Raw genomic sequence first — 23,244 nt, forward strand, 5'->3', positions numbered from 1 at the left:
CCCTACTCATTTCAGCTCTTGAACAATAGCTTTAAATATATATTGCATTTTTGAACACCTCTCAAACAATGCAAAGTAGTTTTCTTTGTTCTTTTTTGTTTTTTTTTGCCGCATGGTTTTCATGTTTATGATTGACTTCGATTGAAAGTTTTTTCATAGCACAAAAACATGATTTAAGTAATACGATTAATTAACATCATTTCACAATCTGTCATACATTTTTTGATATTTATTTTAACACAGCACCAGTGCTTCATAATTTTTTTACTTCAAATTGTAATTTCTTGAATTCAAGGTATGAAACGAATCGATGTAATTCTTCTTGCACAAAACTATTTTAAAAATGTTTAGATGCCAATATGATTTTCAACTCATTTGATCATGGTAAACAAAAACGTAAAAGATCTCAATTTTACTTAGGTGGTAAGGGGTTAATATGTTGTTTGTGAAAAAACATCACTATTTTTAAATAAGTTTGCCTTAGTTGTACACTTATTTCTAGATTCTTAAGGAAATCATATTATCTGAAATAAATCTTTATATTAAAATTTCTGATAATCTGATTATTTCTATATGAACTAAACAATAAAATAATTTGAACAAAACCATGTTAAGCTTCTTCATTTAATTATTTATTTTTTCAGAGCATTGAAAAAAATGGTCCCAAAAAGTTAAGAAAATGATCACTTTTGCTTTAATTTCGGGAATTCCCAGGAAATTTATAAATTTCTCGTGAAACGGGAAATAAATTTTTTCGGGAAATCATTTCTTTCCCGCTCAACTCTGATATATTTAATTACTTAACTAAATGAATGGAAAAGAAAACCAACAAAAATTTGCTTATTTTATTAATTTTTACTTAGAGTTGTATGACATGTACAGCACCGCAAAAACTTTTTTTTCGCGAAAAATAAAATTTTCGTCATTACTTTGTTTTTTTTTTGAAAAATTAATGATTGCAAAACAACTGGGCAGGTGTATTATGCATTTTATAACACTTTTTTCATTGAAATGTTGAAACCATGGCTCGTAATTTAAAAAACTCAGAAACACTATTAAGTTCACTAAAAATATTTACGGTTCTATCCCATTTCCCTGATTGTACCATTCCCCAGAAATATTTAGGACCATGAAAAACTTGTTATGTTTCCCATTTGAGCAATTCTCTATGAAATCGTTCTTTTTTCTTAAATTTTAATTTTTGTATTTTTTAATCCGGCTGAAACTTTTTTGGTTTCATTTAGACCACTTTTCAAAAAAACAGTTTTAGAAAATGATTTAAGTATTTTTTTCAGAAGAGACATACCATCCTGCATTTTTCGTGAGTCTTTTTGAAACATTTTAGGCTATTTCCTCAAAAATTTTGAACGAAAAAAAATTGTAACATCACCTTCAAATTTTACTTTTAAACATAAAAATTGAAAAATCTCATGGAAGTGGCGTGCTTTTTTTCTTTCGGTGTATTTTTTTTCAGAATGCCCGCCCAATTTCATACAAGTTTGTCTTTGACCACATTTTGATACGATGCAACGGCTTTGAGTTACAGTAATTTTTAATTACAAAATACAAAAATATTTGAATTACTTACACCCTTCCCAACTGTCATTTTCGAGTACAATTGGCTCCATATACACAAAAATGGCTTATATAGGCCTAGGATAACATGTCTAAAAAGTTTCATTGAAATCGGAGAGGATCGGGTACAAAAGTACCAGAAAAATTCCTGATTTGAGCTGGAATTGCTCTATAACAAGTAAATAGAGTATTCCTTTCTTTAAAGAAGGATTGATTCAACTTTTGTCAGCAAGATCAATTTTGAATTAAAGTACATTACGAAATTAAATAATACTTTTCTGGAGAATGGCATTCTGGGGAATGGGATAGAACCATATTTACATGTAGTTCGAGTTCCTCATGTATAGTCAAGGGGGTAAAGTCATCATTAGTTTTTAGCTGTACATTTATTGATAGTTTGTTTTTGTGGATTATTTCGTATGATTCTTTAGTCATTCAATTGAAAAGGGTTACATAAATTTTCCATTCCTTTTATTAATAACCATGCTTCTTCTTGTGATTTTCTTCATACACGTAAACTGTTCAACCTTAAATATCGCAAAATGTCAACAGAAATTGGTTACAGCAATCGTTATTATCGCCACTAGCACTGTAAAGCACACTTCAAACCCAACCTTCTCAGCTCCACCCGTAACCGTTTCGTTCCACCCGTAGGGGAAAATCTCATACGATCCCGGCAGATTCGCAAAATCAAGCACTTTGGGAGGTCCCACCGGATGCCGCCATTCCGTTGATGGATTTTTACTGTTGTTCATAAACAAAACCACAATCGGCTGTCCATTGGGGTCTTTGGCCACAATTTGTTTCGTGACCATTGGACCATCACCTTCACCTTCCATGGCGGGATGTTTCGTGACCATTACGTTGATTTCCACCTGCTCACCGTCGCCCAAATCAATCGCGTTGAGCTGGCCTGCCCTGGCGGAACACGGATCCTGGGGGCTTCCCTCCGGGCACAGCGAGCACTGGCGAACGGTCACGTTGGTGGTGTCCCAATCGGTGCAAAAGTTCTGCCGCGTGGTGCAACCCTGCTGGAGGATGGTGGTGGAGTTGGCGGGATTGAGAATCACTAGCTCTGCCCGGAAGCAGGCGTTAAATGAACCGGTGCAATCCTGGACCGTCGAGTTTTGGGCGCAATCCGTCCAGCTGATGGTGGACTGACACTGGGTGCAGTTGAAAGTGGCCGCTGAAGTGGGGATAAAACTCTCTTGATATCTGTTTGCTCTTCAGATTTAAAGCTTCCAATTTACCTAGTACTGGCCATGGGAAGAGGATATTGGTCAGCAGAAACCACATGGCACTGCAATGGCAACTGTTTCAGAGGAAAGAATTCAAATGAGTCGTTTTGTGGAGACTAACTAGGCAGAGTGTACTTGACGTTATCAAGCAATTAGTTACAGACCTTTCGCTTATTTTTTTAACCTTCATCTGCGCATTGAGTGGAACGTTTTTTTATGGAATAAATTGTAACAAAAAAAAATCTAGTTATTTTAAACAAAAACAAAAAATAAATTGATTCCGAGAGGTGCCAAGTGGCCCCCATAACCATTTTCACGCCATTACGCGTAAACGTGCAAAAATGAGCAAGCGTTTTTTCGCACTCATTACTTTCGCATTTCACTAAATTTCCACCTTGCCCTCCCCTCCCACAACAGCCCTCATCAACCTGCCGGAGCTGCGGGCCAGCCTGAACGAAAACTGGGAACGGGCGCTGCCGGTGTCGCTGTACTACGACCACCACCTTCCGGACCGGGCCCGCGTCGAGGACATTACCGGTGCGATCGGAAGCTTCTACTTTAACGGCCGAAAGTTAATTAAGGAAACGGAACAGAACCTAACGAACGTAAGTAAAGTGGGGGGGGGGGGGGCGGTGCTGGTTAAGGGGGGGAACTTTGCAGGGAACTCAAACAAATTACAATAATATCAATTGATTTCGCGAAGCTTTGTTCGAAATGAATTTTGCGATGGAGACTGGAGATGGTTGGAAAATCAATTTAAATTGGGAAATGAAATCGCTACTTTGCTCGGAAAATCAACGACAGTGCATCCGTCGCAATTTTCGATTTTGTAGAGATAATATAAGCTCAATTGTCATTTATTACTCGGAAATGAGCTTGGTAAAGTAATGACAATCGTGACTCATTTTTGTAGAAGAAAGAGCAATCCTTCAAAATTTCCCAAGAATCAGTCGGCTGAAAAAATGATCGCCTAAATTCTAAATTGTTATTGAAAAAACTTGTTGAATCAAAGGGCGTAATATTGAATGATTGGCCCTTTTGAAATGTTAGTCTTGATTTGAAAATTTTGAAAATATTGTTTTCGAAAAGATCGGAAAATTTCACAAATGTTTCATATATTAACATTGAAAATCGGACCATTACTTGCTGAGATATCGACAATAAAAAATGGTGGGTTGTTTGGGTGAGACTTAGAAAACATAAATTTTCCTGTTTTTAAACCTTTGCATTGCAATATCTCAGCAACTAAAGGTCATATCAACAAAGTCCGAAAAAGCAAAATATAGAGAATTTTCTCAGCTTTTCAAAAATATTTTTTCCAAAAGTGTGCAAACATGTGCACTATTTTTAAAAAAATGAAAAACTGCGACATTTTCAAAAAAGTTACCTAAAAATGGATTTATCTTGAAAACGGTGCACTTTATCAAAATTTCACTGAAGTACTTTTTGATTGCAAATTTGATTTAACATCGAAAAATAAAGTTGAAATTTTTTTGCGACCAATATTTCGATTTTTTGAAAAAAAAACAGTATTGATTAAAAAATTCATAACTCGGTCAAAGATTTTTTGCACAACCTGGAAATTTCTGAAAAGTTGGCATTTTATGTCCTCTAAAACATATCAAAAAATAAAAAAAAATTAAAAATAGTGTTTTTTTTTGCAAATCAAGTTTTAGTGATAAAAAGTTAAATAAAAAAATCATAATTTTTTTTTACAGTGTTTTTTACATTTTTTTCAGTGTAGCCTGTATCCATACCTACAACTTTGCTCAAGACACCAAATCGATCAAAAAATTCCTTCAAAAAAAAAACAGATTTTTGAATTTTCATACATCATTTTTGTATGGACAGCTGCCAAATTTGTATGGAAAATGGGGGGACATTTGCCGGACCGTAAGAGTTGGGGCAATATGGGTATCAAACTTTATGGTTTTTGACATGGATATGAAATTTGACATTTCGGCAGTAGTGGTCACAATCCGGAGTGGCCGGAGGCCCCGCGGATGTTGCGATGGGGGGACATTTGTCGGACCGTAAGAGTTGAGGCAATATGGGTATCAAACTTTATGGTTTTTGACATGGATATGAAATTTGACATTTCGGCAGTAGTGGTCACAATCCGGAGTGGCCGGAGGCCCCGCGGATGTTGCGATGGGGGGACATTTGTCGGACCGTAAGAGTTGAGGCAATATGGGTATCAAACTTTATGGTAATTATGAATCTAGTGGTATTTATGGTAATTATGAATTATAGTGAATCTTGGGAAATTTGCACCAGACAATGTAATCGAAAATTTCAACAACCATCTTGCAATGTTCTTTGTCATACTGGTCATGTGTAACATAACCACCTGCACCTTTTTTTCCTAGATCAGTAATGTCCCTACCAATTAGGGGAGTTTGGGATAATATGGACAGTGGGGGTAATTTGGACACCCCTTTAAAAATCACGTTTTCTTCGGATATAAAGTGAAAACGGCAATTTAAGTGATAAGGCTAGTACTAGTAATGGCCTAGGAGTATGGACAAACCAAAAAAGTTGGAATAGGTTAAGTAGTTTTGGTATAATGTGTAAAAGTTTCCAAAGGCCGGTTGGCACTGCCTTAAATTCTAATATTTGAAGGTTAGGAAATAAGGTTTTGCAGGGGTTATATGGCAAAAAAGTGGACATTTTTTGTTTAAGGGGGTTGCTTGGACGATGCCTGAGATATGTACGCATAAAAATTTTGCATTTTATCCATTTTTATCATCAAAAATTGCAAATTATGATAGAATATGCTATGGGGGTAATTTGGACATGGCTTGTGGGGTAATTTGGACATACCTGAAAGTCTACCTGTCAGGCAACAAAAAGTAACTTTCATGGTTGGATGAGTATTTAAAGGGATTTAGATAAAAACAATCAAAACTGAATGTGAGCAATGAGAACTTTCACAAAACCCCTATTTTTTAATTTAGATAAATTTATTCCAATATTCGAATTGATGAAAATCTGATTACTTTACATTTGGCGTTCAACAAGATTCTAATGTTGATTGCTTTTAATTAACTTCTAATTTCTATGCTGGTTTACAATAATATTTAAATTTGAAGGGCTACAGAATGTAAAAATTAAAAAAATGATATTTTCAGGCTAATAAATTCTATATAAAGATTGATTTATATAAACATAAATGATACCTTAATCACTAAAAACAAGTATAGTGTGCCTGATCCAGCATCAATGTTTAAATCATTTCAGTATTAATGATTAAATTATGTATACTACACTGAACTATTTGTTATCTTCCTATTGAATTATAGTTCTATCACAAAATCATTATTTAAACCATTGATGAAATATTGTGAGCAACACTTCAAAATATAAAGCAATTACAAAACCAGGTTGAAGGATAAAAAACATGCTCAAAAAATCAAATGTTAAACTTATTCTTCAACATGTGTCCAATTTACCCCACAAAAGGTGTTCATATTACCCCACAAAGTATGTCCATATTACCCCACAAGGCATGTCCAAATTACCCCACAAGGCATGTCCAAATTACCCCATAGGGGTGTTCATATTACCCCCACACAAAAATGTGGGGGTAATTTGGACACCTTTTAACTTTTGTGATAAAAATGGGTTTTTCATCAAAATTTATCGAAATGAATGACATTTTTCCATCAAATATGGTCTCTATTATCCTCTGTTGTCATCCACATTCCTTTAAAATATCCATACAGCCCGTAACAGAGCAATTTCCTTAGGGTGTCCAAATTACCCCACACTCCCCTACTTGCACTTATTATAAAGTATGATTTAACTTTTGGTTATTTTTGTTGAGAGCTTTTAAAAAATCTTATTCAGGTGGGGCAAGTGTAACATATGGATTTTTAGAATGGAAAAAATTACGAATTGCTGCAACAACATATTTTATTGTGAAATAAAAACATAGAAGTACTTTAAAACTAATAAACAATTGTTAAAAAAAATTGTCCATACAAAGAATAGTGATATCATGAAAATTTACTTTTTATCATCTAAGTTACAATTTTTTTCGCAAATCGATCAAATTTTTAGTAAAATATTATTTTTTAATCTAAAAATGAAAGAAATGTTTCAAATACATTCTAATCTCTTGTATTTAAGTGACAACAGTTCAATTGCTAGCTAATTAACATGTTGTTTCATGCATTGTTCCTCTTGCCCCACTAGTAGAACGTGCGGAAAATAAAAAAAAAAAAATAAATCATTTTTTTACATTAAAAAACTGGATTTTTTAAAAACTTGTTCTATCAAAGTCTCAGTCAAGACCTGGAATAAGCTGATTATAAAAAATCCGACAGATTTTTTAACGTTAATAATGGGCGTTTCCTTAGGTTGTTACACTTGCCCCACTTTCCCCTATGTTTTAGGGGACATCAAATGCCATCTTTCCAGAAATTTTCAGAACGTGCAAAAAATCCTTGACCTAGATTTTTTTCAATTTCATTTTTCGATGTAAAATCGAATTTGCAATCAAAAAACACATTAGTAAAATGTTGATAAAGTGCACCGTTTTCAAGTTAGAGCTAATTTTAGGTAACTTTTTTGGAAATAGTTGCAGTTTTTTTTTCAAATTATTGCACATGTTTAATATTTTTTATATTTTTGAAAAGCTGAGGATGAGACTCAGAAAACATAAATTTTCCCGTTTTTAAATCTTTTCATGGCAGTATCTCAGAATCTTAGGGTCGTATCTACAAAGTTCAAAAAAGCAAAATATAGAATTTTTCTCAACTTTTCAAAAATATATATTTTGTTAAAGTGCGACTATTTTCAAAAAAGTAACCTAAAAATGGCTTTAACATAAAAACGTTACTTAATCCACCATTAGGTGGTTGGTGCCTTCCTCACATTTAGAGTGTAATGCTAGGTAATATCTGAGACCCGGCCTCCACAAAGTTCATAAATAACACTTAAGAGCTTATAACTTTTGATAGGGTTGTCAGATCTTTAATCTTTTAAACTCGTTGAAAAGGTCTTACGAATACCTTTCTAAAAATGTATAACATGACGAGGTTTCTTACAAAATCCACTCTTTTTACAATCTTCCGGACTTTTGTTTAAATCGTTTTTTTAGCATAACTTTTTAAGTACTTAACTAAACTTTATCATTTTCAAAAGCGACTTATGAGACCCCAAGACGGATCAAATGTGACCAAAATGGTCCAAATCGGGTCAGCCAGTGCCGAGATAACTCAGTGCAAATTTTTTTGATCAACATCCCACCACACACACAGACATTTGCTCAAAATTTGATTCTGAGTCGATATGTATACATGAAGGTGGGTGTAGGAGGGCAAATTAAGAATTTCGTTTTGCGAGTGATTTTATAGCCTTTCCTCAGTACAGTAAGGTGAGGAAGGCAAAACGGTGCACTGTAACAAAATTTCACTAGAGTGCTTTTTGGTTGCCATTCGATTTTACATCGAAAAACTAACTTAATCCACCTATGTGGTTGGAGCCTTCCTCACAACAATGGCTGTACACAAGTTTCATCTATTTTTTAGATCCGGCTTCCAAAAAGCACATCGATATCACTTAAGTGGCCATATCTCGAGACAGGGTTGCCAGATCTTCAATGTTATGCACTCGTTGGAAAGGTCTTTTGATAACCTAACCAACAATGGGTCGGATGGTCGATCCGGACATAGTACACATACATTTAAGTGAGATCCGGCTTCAAAAAAGTACATCAATATCACTTAAGTGGCCATATCTCGAGACAGGGTTGCCAGATCTTCAATGTTTTGCACTCGTTGGAAAGGTCTTTTGATAACCTAACCAACAATGGGTCGGATGGTGGATCCGGACATAGTTTACATACATTTAAGTGAGATCCGGCTTCAAAAAAGTACATCATATCACTTAAGGGACCATATCTCGAGACAGGGTTGCCAGATCTTCAATGTTTTGGGCTCGTTGGAAAGTTCTTTTGATAACCTAACCAACAATGGGTCGGATGGTCGATCCGGACATAGTACACATACATTTAAGTGAGATCCGGCTTCAAAAAAGTACATCAATATCACTTAAGTGGCCATATCTCGAGACAGGGTTGCCAGATCTTCAATGTTTTGCACTCGTTGGAAAGGTCTTTTGATAACCTAACCAACAATGGGTCGGATGGTGGATCCGGACATAGTTTACATACATTTAAGTGAGATCCGGCTTCAAAAAAGTACATCATATCACTTAAGGGACCATATCTCGAGACAGGGTTGCCAGATCTTCAATGTTTTAGACTCGTTGGAAAGGTCTTTTGATAATCTTACCAACAATGGGTCGGATGATGGACCCGGACATAGTTTACATACATTTAAGTGAGATCCGGCTTCATAAAAGTATATCAATATCACTTAAGTGACCATATCTCGAGACAGGGTTGCCAGATCTTCAATGTTTTGGATTCATTGGAAAGGTCTTTTGATAACCTAACCAACGATGGGTCAGATGATGGATCCGGACATAGTTTACATACATTTAAGTGAGATCCGGCTTCAAAAAAGTACATCAATATCACTTAAGTGGCCATATCTCGAGACAGGGTTGCCAGATCTTCAATGTTTTGGGCTCGTTGGAAAGTTCTTTTGATAACCTAACCAACAATGGGTCGGATGGTCGATCCGGACATAGTACACATACATTTAAGTGAGATCCGGCTTCAAAAAAGTGCATCAATATCACTTAAGTGGCCATATCTCGAGACAGGGTTGCCAGATCTTCAATGTTTTGCACTCGTTGGAAAGGTCTTTTGATAACCTAACCAACAATGGGTCAGATGGTGGATCCGGACATAGTACACATACATTTAAGTGAGATCCGGCTTCAAAAAAGTACATCAATATCACTTAAGTGGCCATATCTCGAGACAGGGTTGCCAGATCTTCAATGTTTTGGGCTCGTTGGAAAGTTCTTTTGATAACCTAACCAACAATGGGTCAGATGGTCGATCCGGACATAGTACACATACATTTAAGTGAGATCCGGCTTCAAAAAAGTACATCAATATCACTTAAGTGGCCATATCTCGAGACAGGGTTGCCAGATCTTCAATGTTTTGGACTCGTTGGAAAGGTCTTTTGATAACCTAACCAACGATGGGTCGGATGATGGACCCGGACATAGTTTACATACAGTTAAGTGAGATCCAAATATATGTGAAAACACATTTTTATACATAACTTTTGAACTACTTATCAAAACTTCAATCTGTATAAAACTCGATCTATGGGACCCTAAACCAAGTCGAATGCAACAAGTTCGGGTCAAATCGGTTCAGCCAGTGCCGAGAAACATGAGCTAGTTTGTTGGTCACATACATACATACACACACACATACACACACACATACACACAGACATTTGTTCAGTTTTCGATTCTGAGTCGATATGTATACATGAAGGTGGGTCTACGACGTTTTTATACGAAGTTCATTTTTAGAGCAGGATTATAGCCTTACCTCAGTGAGGAAGGCAAAATGAAATTGATAAACTTTTGCAACCAATATTTCGATTTTTTGAAAAAAAAAATCAGTTTTGATTAAAAAATTCATAACTCGGTCAAAGATGTATTGCCCATTCTGGAAATTTCTGAAAATTTGGCCCCCTAAAAAATATCAGAAAATAAAAAAAAATGAAAATAGTGTTTTTTCGCAAATCTAGTTGTAGTGACATAAGTGAAATTTAAAATCACCCAAATTTTTTTCACCGTGTATTTTTTTTTTCAGTGTAGTCCTTATCCATATCTACAACATTGCCGAAGACACCAAATCGATCAAAAAATTCCTTCAAAAGGCACAGATTTTTGAATTTTCATGTAACATTTTTGTATGGACAGTTGCCAAATTTGTATGGAAAATTATATGGACAAACCAATGTTGCAAAATGGCTTCTTTGGGCATACCGAAGGCACCAAAAAAGTTTCAGCTGGATTAAAAATACAATAATTAAAATAAAAAAAAACTGATTTCGTAGAGAACTGCTCTAAAACAAACAAAACTTTTATCTACTAAGCCTTTTACATTTTTCTATTGTCTTTAGATTTCAATATAGTTTGAAAAAGTAGAGGATTTTTTTGAAATTAATAGGGCGCTATCACTTGAACCTTGAGTATGGCTTTTCAATTCGTGTTCGATTTGAACACTTTGTTCCTGGTTCCGATTGTTATGAACGCATGTTCACGATTTCGGGAACTCTTTTTTCTCCGTGTCGCCCCTGCAATAATTAAAATAGGCCGATATAACGTTTTATCTACACGGTTAAAATAATCTGGAAATGGCGAATTTCTCACCATGAAAACGCAAAAATGAAAAACGAATTTGTTGTAAATTTTAACCAGTTTTTAAGGCTTTCAAACAGTTTGATTAACAGTAGAAGGGTTCAGCCCTGATTTGAAACAAATCATTATTTTAATTCTTTTCTCATATTGCATTTGATCAATATTTTGTTTTTGAATATTGAAAAATTTGAAACTCAACGAGTTAAACAAGGAGCTTCCCTATCTTGAGAATGTACTTTCTGATAAATTTGGTGTAAATGGTTAATTCCTGAAAAACAGAGCATGATAGACGTTTTTATTTACGTCCAAGAATATTCAGGATAAAAAAACCAAAATCATTTTTGGATGAAAAATTAAATTTTTAATCTAAGAGTGCTTCAGATAAATTTCAATACAGTACACTGTTGTTGAGTTATAACCATTTTGAGATTGTTTTTGGTAAAAATGTCTTTTTTATTTTTTTTTAAATAGTGTCTATCTTTGCCCGTCCTTGTTTATCCTTGATAATGCAGATCAAATATCTTGAACATTTCTGGCTAATTTCTTATCTTCAACATTGTTTTTCGACCTTTTTTCAAATCACCACTAACATTCCAAAAAGGCTTGAAAACTGTGTGGCATTTTTAAAATGTTAATCGTGATTTTAAAATTAAGATTTTTTATATTGTTATCAAACAGATGAATAAATTTCTCAGATTTTCAATATTGACTATCAAGGTTGTTAAAATATCAAAATATCAGCCGCCACAAAACCAATTTCGCAAATGCAGTTTAACGGGACGTCATGCGTGGTCGGCTCCTAATTGCCATCAAAAGAAAGTTAATTAGTTGGGTTTTCAATGCAAGCACGAAGACATCTTAAAATACACAGTTGAATATACTTGAAAATCAAATGAATCAAATCTCTTTTTGCTGATTTGAAGGTCTTGGGACCAAAGTGCTTTTCCATCGAAATTTAGTTTCTAGTATCTAAATTTTGCTGGGGACTAGACTATCTCGTCGTAATATGGAACATTTTAAAAATGATCTAATCAAACCAGAACAAGGTTTTTTTTGTGCCTTTTTGGGCCATAAGACAACCCTTTAACCCTTTTATTTCGTTTGTTAATGTTTGTAATTTGTATTTAGAATTGATTTATCAAACCATCACAAAGATACATCGCTTCCAAATATTGGGGAGTTGCTCAAGGGCCTATAGGCAATCAAAAAACCTTGTTCTAAAAATTTACCATCTCGAGCCACCCTATAGGGGATGCATGGTTCATTTTGTTTAATTTATTTGACGAATTCCAACAGTTCATATGCATACGAGCTAGAAGATGGGCCAAATACTACATTTTCTTTTTTGATATCTATTAACTGTTTTTTTGTTCTACTCACAGCCCTTCGCAACCCAAGATTGAATTGACTAAGCCAATATTCATATCTTCTATTTAGTAAGACTCCCCGAAATCAGATAAAATTTCATTAATGTCGTCCACATTCTGTTCCAATGGAGTCATTTTTGTCTTTGCAAAGTAACCAACCGGTGGTGAAATGAAAAGTCCAAAATTTGTTCCCACAAAAGAAAAAAAAGAAAAAGTCACCAATTTTGTTTCACGTTGACCTCCAGCACCGGTGCACGCCCCCCTTTAGGTCTGAGGCGAAGAGATTTAATTAAATGTTTGCCCCCCCCCCCTTTTTTCATTTGGTCTGTGTCGACTAAAATTTTCTTTTTTTTTTGGCAGCTTTACTCGGACGCTTGGTTCCTCGCCGGAATGGACGAATATTTGCGCATCCGGCTGGAGGGTGAACGGAAAACTCCGGTCGGTCCCACGTTTGTGTACCTGTTTGCCCAGCGCACGGCGGCCAGCTTCACCGAGATTTTCGAGGGTGGCAAGGAGAACTACTACGGTAAGTGGTCCCCCTACTGGTCAGCCAATTTGCGAGGAAGCCACGGAATGAAGACCAAACATTTTCTCTTCTTGCAGGGGTTTGCCACGCGGAGGAGTTGCAGTTTTTGTTCCCAATCGCGAAGGATCTGTTTGTAACGGCCGTGCCGACCCCCGAAGAGCTTGAGGTTCGCCGTGCCATCACCAAGCTGTGGGTTGACTTTGCCCGGACGGGTCATCCGACGCCGGCTGGATCCAACGGGGGAAAGGTGCCCCAGTGGCCACCGACGGACCGGTTCCCGCTGACGTACCTGCGGATTGGCAGTTTGAACCCCGACCGGGAGCCGCTGTTCGCGGTCGAGCAGGGTTTCATGGAGGAACGGGCCGAGTTTTGGAGGAAGTTGAAAGCGCACCATCCGGCGGGGTCGATGGTGAATGAAGTGGCTAAGGATGAGTTGTAGGGGATGGACTGGGTTTTAGGAAGTGAGCAATAAAGAGGAATACTTGCGTGATGAACAAACAAGTGCTTTTTGTATGTTTCCCTATATCACCTCATCTCATGATAACATAATACAGCACACACAAAAAAAAATCATGTGTTTGCATGAGGTTAAACTGAAGCTAAACTTTATCCCAAATTAGGTTGCACGATATTTTTTGTAATTGGTTTTTTTTAACATTTCAACTACCAACCCCGCAAAAAATGTTGGAGCGGTAATTTTAATAGGTACGATTCTATTTTCCAGTAATGTTCTCGACTTGCTAAAATCTGTAATTTTTTCGATCAAAAACATCGTTCCAGGGTGACCCCTCGAATACAAATTTCAAATTCCAGACTTTTCCAGAACCTCAAATAATATAGGCATTTCTTATGTAAAGAATTATTTTTTGACAATTGACTATTTTCAATCATCGAAAAAAAATCTTAATAAATTAAAAAAAACTGTTGAAAATTTCCTTAACAACATAAACAATACAACAAAAGAATATTTCACAAATGGAAGCACTCGTTATTTTCATTCAGAGTAGAAAAATAAACAATAAGCATTTAAAATTAAAAAAAACGAAAGCTTAACACTTAATAATAACTGCATTTAAAATCGTATTCATTTTTTTTTAAATTCTATAACGCTTGAAACATGATAACTACTACTATTCTTTCTAAGAACTGTCGGAATCAGTTTAAAAAATGGTTATTTACTTTTTATATTGGAAATTTTAAATAGATTTATTTTTAATTTTTTTTTTAAATAATTTTACTGTTTTTAACGAAAAATTCAGCTTGATAAAATTCTATGTGTTTAAGTTTATGAAATGCGAAATGTTTAAAGAGACAAATTCTACAATGTGTTAAAATTTGGAATAACTTAAAACTGAATTTCTTGGAATATGTTTTTTCATGTTTTCCAAACGTTTAAAAGTTTTTTTTCCTTTTTCTTTTAGAACAAACAACGAATGAATTTTATTCGATATTTAGGTTGTTCGATAACTGAAAATAGAGCTAATATAAAAATTTTCCCATACCCAAAAAAAAAAAAAAAATCGAAGGAATTAATCATTCAAATAACTTAATGAATTTATTTTCAAGGGTTTCCAGAAGCGTTTATTACTTGCCAGTCTGCCAAATTACTGGTCCAAATTATTTGACTACATTAATTACTTTATTACTTTTCACTATGATAAAACAATATTTAATTTAATATTAAATAAATTTAAGTATTTATTTCTACGGTTCTAAACTTAAATATTTATAAACAGCTCATTCGATAGCTCTTTCAAAAATAAAACTTTATGAAATAAAATAAAAAACATACAATATCAAGCAAATGACAGACAGTATTGTTTTGTTCAAAGTCTTAAATTATGCTTTTTTATTTCTTTGTTTTGTTCCAATCTGAATATTGTGAATTTTTTGTATAATTTATAATTGAAAATAGCAGAATATTTCGCAATAGTTTCTTGTTTACACATTGAAAATTTTCTCCCACTAGAGGGTGCTGAAACTTGGCAAGTCGAATTTTATTGAAATATTGAAATTATTTAAAAAAAGGCCCCCTGATTTTCGAGCCAAACATAAACTTTGAAAAATATTTGCAGCGGCTGTGAAATTCATCAAATAACGTTAAATTTTTAAATGTTTTCGATCATTGGTTTGACATTATTTAGTTTGTTTTTTTTTTCTCAAGTAAATAAAAAAATCCATTACCAAATATATGGATAGTGTGTAATTTGTCAATTCTAATAACACTGAGTTTGTGAATGAAACATTTGTCTCAGAAATATTTGAAAATAGTTGAGCTCTTAAAAAAGAGATATTACAGCACTGTCAACTGCTGTAGTTAGATGAAAAATATATATTTAAAAAAAACTTATTTTTATTTTAATTAATTTTTAAATGGCTATCACTTGAAAATTTTGCTTTTATCAACGATAATTAAGTCAATTTTGTTTTTAAATATTTGATCCACATAAATTTCAAATAATTTTGACGGTCTATTAGAAGAAAAAACATAGAAAAATAACTCTAATGTAGTTCTTGCGAAAATCATATTTCTCGACTTTTTTTATTAGGCCCTATAAACATATGAGAGACAATAGGTTCTTTATAAAAAAAACTCACAATTTTTACAATTATTCAATAAAAATAAATTGATTTTGGATACATAACACATTTTTCACTGGGTAATATATCATGGCGTTGCCTTTTGTTGTTAATCAGCTTAGCAAAACAACATGTTGAAAATAAACTTTAGGAAAGTTTTAAGAGAGAACTATGGTAAATAAGACCTTCTACATACAGAACAAGTCTTTTTCAATCTTTGTAAGAGTGTCACACACTCTTATTTGAAATTTAAAAGAAATACTATTATAATAGATTTTATAAAAAAAATCAAAAAGTTTTGTTGAAGAAGTGCAGTATAAAAAATTACTTTTATTACCAAATAATTACTTTAAATTACTCGAATTACCATGAATTACTAAGTAATTAATGAATTACCTAATTACCAGCTTAAAATCAAAGTAATTATTAGTTACTTGCCTGTCTGAGGCCTTGCTGGAAACCCTTGTTTATTTTAACAATTAAATATTCCACCAAAAAACAAAAACAAAACAGAATTATAACTTTACGCTGGCCAATAAAAACCATTAAAAATTTTATCAATTGTAAGATTTTTATTAATGTTTATTAACAAGAGGAACATCTAACTTAAAACAACAACAAATCAAAAATAATGATATAAAAATAGAGCTTAATTAAAACCAAAATATTACGGTTCAAATTAGGCTCTATTTTCATATCATTATTTTTAGGGGAACTATACCCTTTCTCAGCCTATTTCTATTATCGGCCTATCAGCACTTTGATCATGAATTACAGCTTAAATAAAGTGTTTTTGACTGTTTCAAAGCAATAAATAGCTCAAATAAAAGTGAGCAAGCAACTCTTCATTGTTGATACATCTGAAAATCTTGATTTAATAGCGGAAAACGGCAAAAGTGATGAGAATTGGTCGAACGGCTTAGTGTGATTAAAATGAGTATATTTCCCCTACTTTGTTGTTGTTTTAAGTTTAAATTTATTTTTAAAATTTATGTGAAATACATCCACCATTGATTTAGATTTTTAATGTCTTAAATAGCCTTTTCATTCTCTTCATAGATTGAAGTAGTGATAAGGAAATGAAAGGAGTCCTAAATTTAAATAAGTTACGGATTGAATTTTATGTGAAAATTGTAGAAAATGATAGAAAATTTTTAAAGAGTCGACAAAATGCTTGGGATTTCCAACTTACAGACAGAAAATCACAAATTCGCGACTTTTCCGGTTTTTTGCGTGCATTTCTTCTGTTTCATAAAAATCATTCCATAGAAGAGTATTTTTGATTTTTTCAAAATGTCCTATGAGATGTGGGATTTCCTATGTTTAAAGCACCTTTTTAAATAAAACTCTAAAATTTTTCTTGAAGCAAGAAATTGATTTTATCTATTCCTTTTATTGGAACTCTCTGATGGCTTGACCAGTTTTTCGTTTTTTGTTGTTTTTTTGGTAAAACAATACACTTTTTAACCAAGCTTTTAAAATTTGAAAAAAGATTTTTTTAAATTCAAAATGTTATCCAGGGACCATCCACAAACCACGTGAACACTTTTTTTTTTGAAATCTCAACCCCCCCTCCATTGTGGACAATTTCCATACAAATTAAATCATTTTGTATGGAGCGTGGACAATCGGCAACCCCCCTCCCCCGCTAAGGTTTTCACGTAATTTATGGATGGTCCCCCAAGAAATTTTAAGATTCGTTTTATTGAGTGAATTGAATTTGCTATTGAAATCAAAAATAGATTTTTTGCAATTCCGTCGTGAAACTACTTACTTTTCCTGTCATTCTTGAACGACGAAATAGCCTACTTTTCTGTACCAAAAATAACAGAATCGAATAGCAACACTTTTCAAAATAAATGCTGAAAAGTAACACTTTTCAGCACTCAAATGGGTGCTGAAAAGTCGAACTTTTCAGCACTTGTTTAGAAAAGTAACACTTTTCAACATTTTTTTGATTTAAACGATTTATTGACAAATTACATGAAAATTTGACATAAAATTTCACTCAGTGTGTGTTTTTTGGAATTGCAAAAAATATTGTATGGAACTCGTTGCAAAACTTGACTTTTTCAGCATTCTTCGTATTTATCCAACTCGGAGAACCTGGATAAATGTACGACTCGTGCTGAAAAAATCCTCTTTTTGCTACTTGTTGCATAAACTACTATTATTCTTATTCCATATGACCAAAGAATCCATTTTGTGTCATTTCATGTCTACAATTTTGACAAAAATTGTGTTCCGGGCAGACGGTAGTAACAAAATCCATGCACATTTCAATAACAAATACTGTTAAACTTTACTACAATTTTGAAATTTAAAATTGAATTTGCAATCGAAAAATTCTCTACAGAAATGTTGTCAAAGTGGAAAATTTTAGAAATTTAAAAAAAATGCGGTTCAGTGCCCATTTGTGAAGACATTTATTTACAGGTTCAGACTATTTCTTATAAACTTGTCAAAAAACATTGAAGATTGGACCTTGGTTGCTGAGATATATCGAATAAAAGAAACAGTATAATGGAAGTTTTGTAGGTCTCTCTCCAACAACCCTCCATTTAATTTAATTTAATTTTATTTTATTCTAATGGTTCAATTTGCATTGCTAAAAAATCATTTTTGAAATTGGCTGATCCTTTTAACAAAAATAAATCATTTGAAATTTTAGAAAAGGGTCAAGTATTAAATTTTATACCCATTTAAAATACAAGGTTGATTTCAAAATTTTCAAAATTCATTTTTGAAGAGATTGGAAATTTTGTTTTTTTTTTGTTGTTCAATTTTTTTTTATCAAATCGTATCTAATTTTAATTGTTTTTTAAGACGAAATTTCAAGAAATTTTCTGAACTTTTCAAAAAACAAAATCAAAAAACATTGGCACTAAACTGCATTTTTTGTTGTAAAAATCAAACTTTATGTGGCCACATCTCAAAACGCACGGTGCTCAAAATACCGTTATTATGAAAAAAAAAAAATGCAATCCGGGATTTTGGGGTCTATCGATTCTTTACACCATAGCGCACCTCTGTGCAAAAAATGAAAACATTCGCTGATGTAGTTTTCGAGATACAGCCCTTTTATGATGTTACATCTGATTTTCAATAAGAAAACCGAAACAATCTATTCAATTTTAGCATTTCAAAGAATATGCAATTCGAGATAATGATGTTTTTTTGCTTCAAATGACTGTCAAGTATCTCTGGGTCAAGTTTCAGAAGGTTTGCTGATTTAGTTCTCGAGATACAGCCATTTTAAAATGTTATTTCTGACTATTTCTAAGAAAATCTAGAAAAACCGGTATTTTTTTTTTTTTGAATTAAATATACTTTATTGAATCTTTCTTATAATAATTACATTTGGTTTACATAATAAGTGGTCAGCTGTGGCTCTTCAGCTTTAGTTTGCTTTTCGAGAAAAACCGGTACAATTTCAGCATTTTGAAGGATATGCAATTCAAGATAATGATGAATTTTGCTTCATAGGACTGTCAAGTATTTCTTTACCAAGTTTCAGAGGGTTTGCTGATGTAGTTCTCGAGATACAGCCATTTTAAAATGTGATTTCCGACTTTTTCTAAGAAAATCTATAAAAACTATAAAATTTCAGCACTGCATTTCGAGATAATGATGAATTTCGTTTCATAAGACTGTCAAGTATCTTTGGACCAAATTTCAGAAGGTTTGCTGATGTAGTTCTCGGAATACAGCCATTTTAAAATGTTATTTTCGACTTTCTCTTAGAAACTCTTAGAACAAGTCGGAAATAACATTTTAAAATGGTTGTTTTTCGAGAACTACATCAGCAAACCTACTGAAACTTGGTCCAAAGATACTTGACAGTCTTATGAAACGAAATTCATCATTATCTCGAATTGCATATTCTTTGAAATGCTAAGATTGAATAGATTGTTTTGGTTTTCTTATTGAAAATCGGATCTTAATAGGACTGTATCTCGAAAACTACATCAGCGAATGTTTTCATTTTTTGCACAGAGGTGCGCTATGGTGTAAGGAATCGAAACAAAAAATCAAACCATCCACATTAACGACCCCCGGGTCTTTTGTGGTCTCTATTGCAAGTTTCTGCTCGAAATTAGGAGTCCTAAGGCTTGAATGGGGAGAGCACCCAAACCTCTTTCTACTTCAAGGAACCTCCCACCCCAGTGTTTGAACTGACGACCTTCGGATTGCGAGTCCAACCGCCTACGAAATCTACAAAATAAAATTGTAATGTTCAAATAAAAATCATCAAATACACTGGTTCAATAGTATTCTTATAAACAATCTTGACAACAATCAAGAGTTTAAAAAATTATTAAACGGGATCAATTTTCAAATTAAGTTGACCAAGCTGCCCTTGAATCAAATTATAATTGAAAATTTTCCACTCCATGAAGCAAATCGCTTTCCGACCGCAGCTCGTAAAATTGAATCCGTCTTCTTCCGTCATCTCTTCCCGATAAGTTCATTTTGTTTTTGGTCCATTTCCTGGTTCCTCCCTCCCCCAGCAAACTCCAGCTAAAATCGATGACCATGTTGCTAGCTGCTGCAGCTGGTTCCGACCCAGAGACCCACCGCAACAGCCAACAGGAGCTTGCCGGAAAAAAAGCAGCGGGAAGCGTTTCGTTTCGTTTTTCAAATTGAAACTCAATCTATCGAGAGGTTTTCCATTAAAATTTTATCGAAAGCCGCTTATCGTTGCGAGCGAGGTCGATTGCATGATTTTAAGTGGGGAATGCTTTCTTTATTAATTAATATTTTTCACGCCAAAGAAGTTTGTTTCAATTTTGAGGCGTTAATTTCTACAGACTCTATCTCATACAAAATATCAGAGGAACTTGGCACAAATTGGATTGTGCTTGATTTTTCACCCAATTGTGCAAACGTTGGCAGACGAGGTAGAATACATGATTTTTTTCACTTTATCATCATCAGCACCACATCCTGGCAATAAACGTGCTAACAGGCTCAACGGCTTTTCTGTGAAAAATTGTAAATTGGTCAGCTTATTTTTGGTGATAGAGAGGTGATTGCCGAAAAGCAGAGTGTATGGCGTTTGGGTAGAATTTGAATGGTAGGAAAAAGGAACAACTTTAGAAGGAGCGAGAAGATCCCCGCCCCCCTCAATTTTGGTCAGAGTCATGGGACAAAAAAAAAATAAAAAAATATTTGCAACGGCCTTATACCAGAAAAGCAAAACGATTTAAAATGATTCATTAAATATTTACAGAAACTCCTCAAATATTAGCCCAGATATATTTTTGACACAATTCAAAAAGCATGTCAAAACTTGAAAAAAAAAATCCGAATTTTGCTGCTTGAGTCAACAGCTCAAAAAATGTTAATAGTCATGTATACAGCAATTCCCCACGAAAACAGCATGATTAAAAAAAAGTTCTCCGATCGGGCTCAAAATTTTTCTGGAGGTTCCTTGGCCGAAATAATTAGACCCGTATTTTTTTGTTCAACTATTAGGGAGACCTACGTCGTGTTAGGGTGGTCCGAAAAATGGCAATTTTCGTCGATTTTTGCAATAGCCACATTTTTCAAAAAATCATATCTCCCCGCCATTTCATCCGATTTTAGCAGTCTCAAACGCAAAAGAAAGGTGATTAGATTGTCTACTTGGGAAAAAAAGTAAGAAGTTTCAAAAATCTAGCTTAACATTTGAAAATGTCGTATGAAAACTTAAAATGATGTTTTGAAGGTCTCGAGACCAAAGAGCCTATGTCTGAAAATATTTTTATCGAATTCCTCGGAAATTTTTTCATAACATATCAAAAGCAGGTGAAGTTATGTTTTCAATACTCTGAGATACGATTTTTTGAAAATAAAAACTGGATTTTTCGTCGCGCTACGCGCTTAAATGGGAAAATGACGAAAACGGCAACAAATCGACTTTTTTCACTAAAACTGCGATAACTTGAAAATTGCAGCGTTGCATGTTAGGGTACCAATTTTCGTATTTGAAAGACGCAACTTTTGGTACCTAGACATGTATAGATCATTGCTGCAATTTTCAAGTTATCCCAGTTTTAGTGAAAAAAGTCGATTTCTTTCCCGTTTTCGTCATTTTGTCATTTTTGCGCGTAGCGGGCGCGAAAAAAAAACAGTTTTTTTTTTCAAAAAATCGTATCTCAGAGTATTGAAAACATAACTACACAATTTTTTGATAAATTATGTGACATATTTACAGACATAGGCTCTTTGGTCCCGAGACCTTCAAAACAGCATTTTAAGTTTTCATACGACCTTTTCAAATGTTAAGCTAGATTTTTGAATCTTCTTACTATTTTTCCTAAATAGCCAATTTAATCACCTTTATGTTGCGTCTATGACAGCTAAAATTGGAGATATGATTTCTTGAAAAAGTGTTTTTTTTGCGAAAATCGACGAAAATTGGTATTTTTTTTCGAAATATGCAATGCATATTATGCATGCACTCTGAAAACAATTGCAAATGCATTTTCCTGCGACGAACTTTGCAAATTTGACTAGAGGACAGGGACTTTATTTCATCAATTTATAGTCAATTCCTAAAGATTTTTTAACGCAGAACAATATGTTGTACAATCAGTTTGTGTGAGATTAGATTCACCATTTTTTTAAAGATTTTGATTCAAATTATCATTCTTCTCATTGCCACAGAAGAAAAATACTTTAACGTTTAGCAACGTTTCAACAATAATCTTGTGTTTTAAATCAATGCAACGATTTGGAAGGTATAACAATGATGAAATTTTTATTATTGCACTCATTTGAATTTTGTTTTTTTTTACCGTTTGTATCGAAACGTAATTCTTTTTGACACTGTTTTGATTAAAACCCACAGAAGATAAACCTAAGCAGAATAATAAACAGTACAGTCTTCCTTTTCCAAATTGATGCATAAACTTCTCTTAAAATCATTTTGATGCTTTGATTATCTTGTAGGCATGATCTGTTTTGAAATATTTTGAATTTTAATAAAAAATCGCTGTGCAGTAGAGGTGGCCAAAAAAAAGAGCGAATCGCTCAAAGAGCCAGTTCACTAAAAAGAGCAAACGAGCCATGGCTCACCAAAAAAGAACCGCGGTTCATTTTGAAGCTTTGGTCTTTTGAAAGAACTGTTCCAAGACGGATTTTTTTAAACTTGTGTATTTTTTTAAGTTTCTCAACAAAATGTATTGAATTGCCAACAAATTTAAGTGTTAAAATTGTGTATTAGATTTGAAAATGTAACTTCAAATGTCATTTTTATAAATTAATTCCAAATTTGTAAGAATTGCCCCACGGTGTACTTTTTCAAGTTAAAAAAGACGAGTTAAAAAAGGGCTCTTTCCCGACATTTTGAGAGCTGAATCGACATATTGTCGCTTGTGAGCAATTCCAGCTCAAATCAGGAATTTTTCTGATACTTTTGTACCCGACCCTCTCCGATTTCAATGAAACTTTGTAGACATGTTATCCTAGGCCTATATAAGCCATTTTTGTACATATGGAGCAAATAGTACTCTAGAATAACATTTGAGAAGGGCGTAAGGTATTTAAATATTTGTGTATTCTGTAATTTGAAAATTACTGCATCTCGAAGCCGTTGCGTCGTATCAAAAAGTGGTCAAAGACAAACTTGTAGGAAATTGGACGGGCTTTCTGAAAAAAAAATACACGC

The 23,244-nt window shown here is 33.7% G+C and overlaps 1 protein-coding gene across 1 annotated transcript in view; it reads left to right on the top strand.

Moving 5' to 3' along the window:
* LOC6039438 (venom carboxylesterase-6) overlaps positions 1-13,508 on the top strand; it is a 55,405-nt gene extending 41,897 nt beyond the window's left edge. Inside the window, exons 4-6 of the mRNA XM_038263465.1 lie at positions 3,231-3,418; positions 12,845-13,010; positions 13,088-13,508. Coding sequence (XP_038119393.1) covers positions 3,231-3,418; positions 12,845-13,010; positions 13,088-13,449 — 716 coding nt within the window. The 3' untranslated portion in view covers positions 13,450-13,508. The remainder of the gene's footprint in view (positions 1-3,230; positions 3,419-12,844; positions 13,011-13,087) is intronic.
* Positions 13,509-23,244: the final 9,736 nt, after the last annotated feature.

Source organism: Culex quinquefasciatus, chromosome 3, assembly GCF_015732765.1.
Source record: "Culex quinquefasciatus strain JHB chromosome 3, VPISU_Cqui_1.0_pri_paternal, whole genome shotgun sequence".
NCBI lineage: Eukaryota > Metazoa > Arthropoda > Insecta > Diptera > Culicidae > Culex > Culex quinquefasciatus.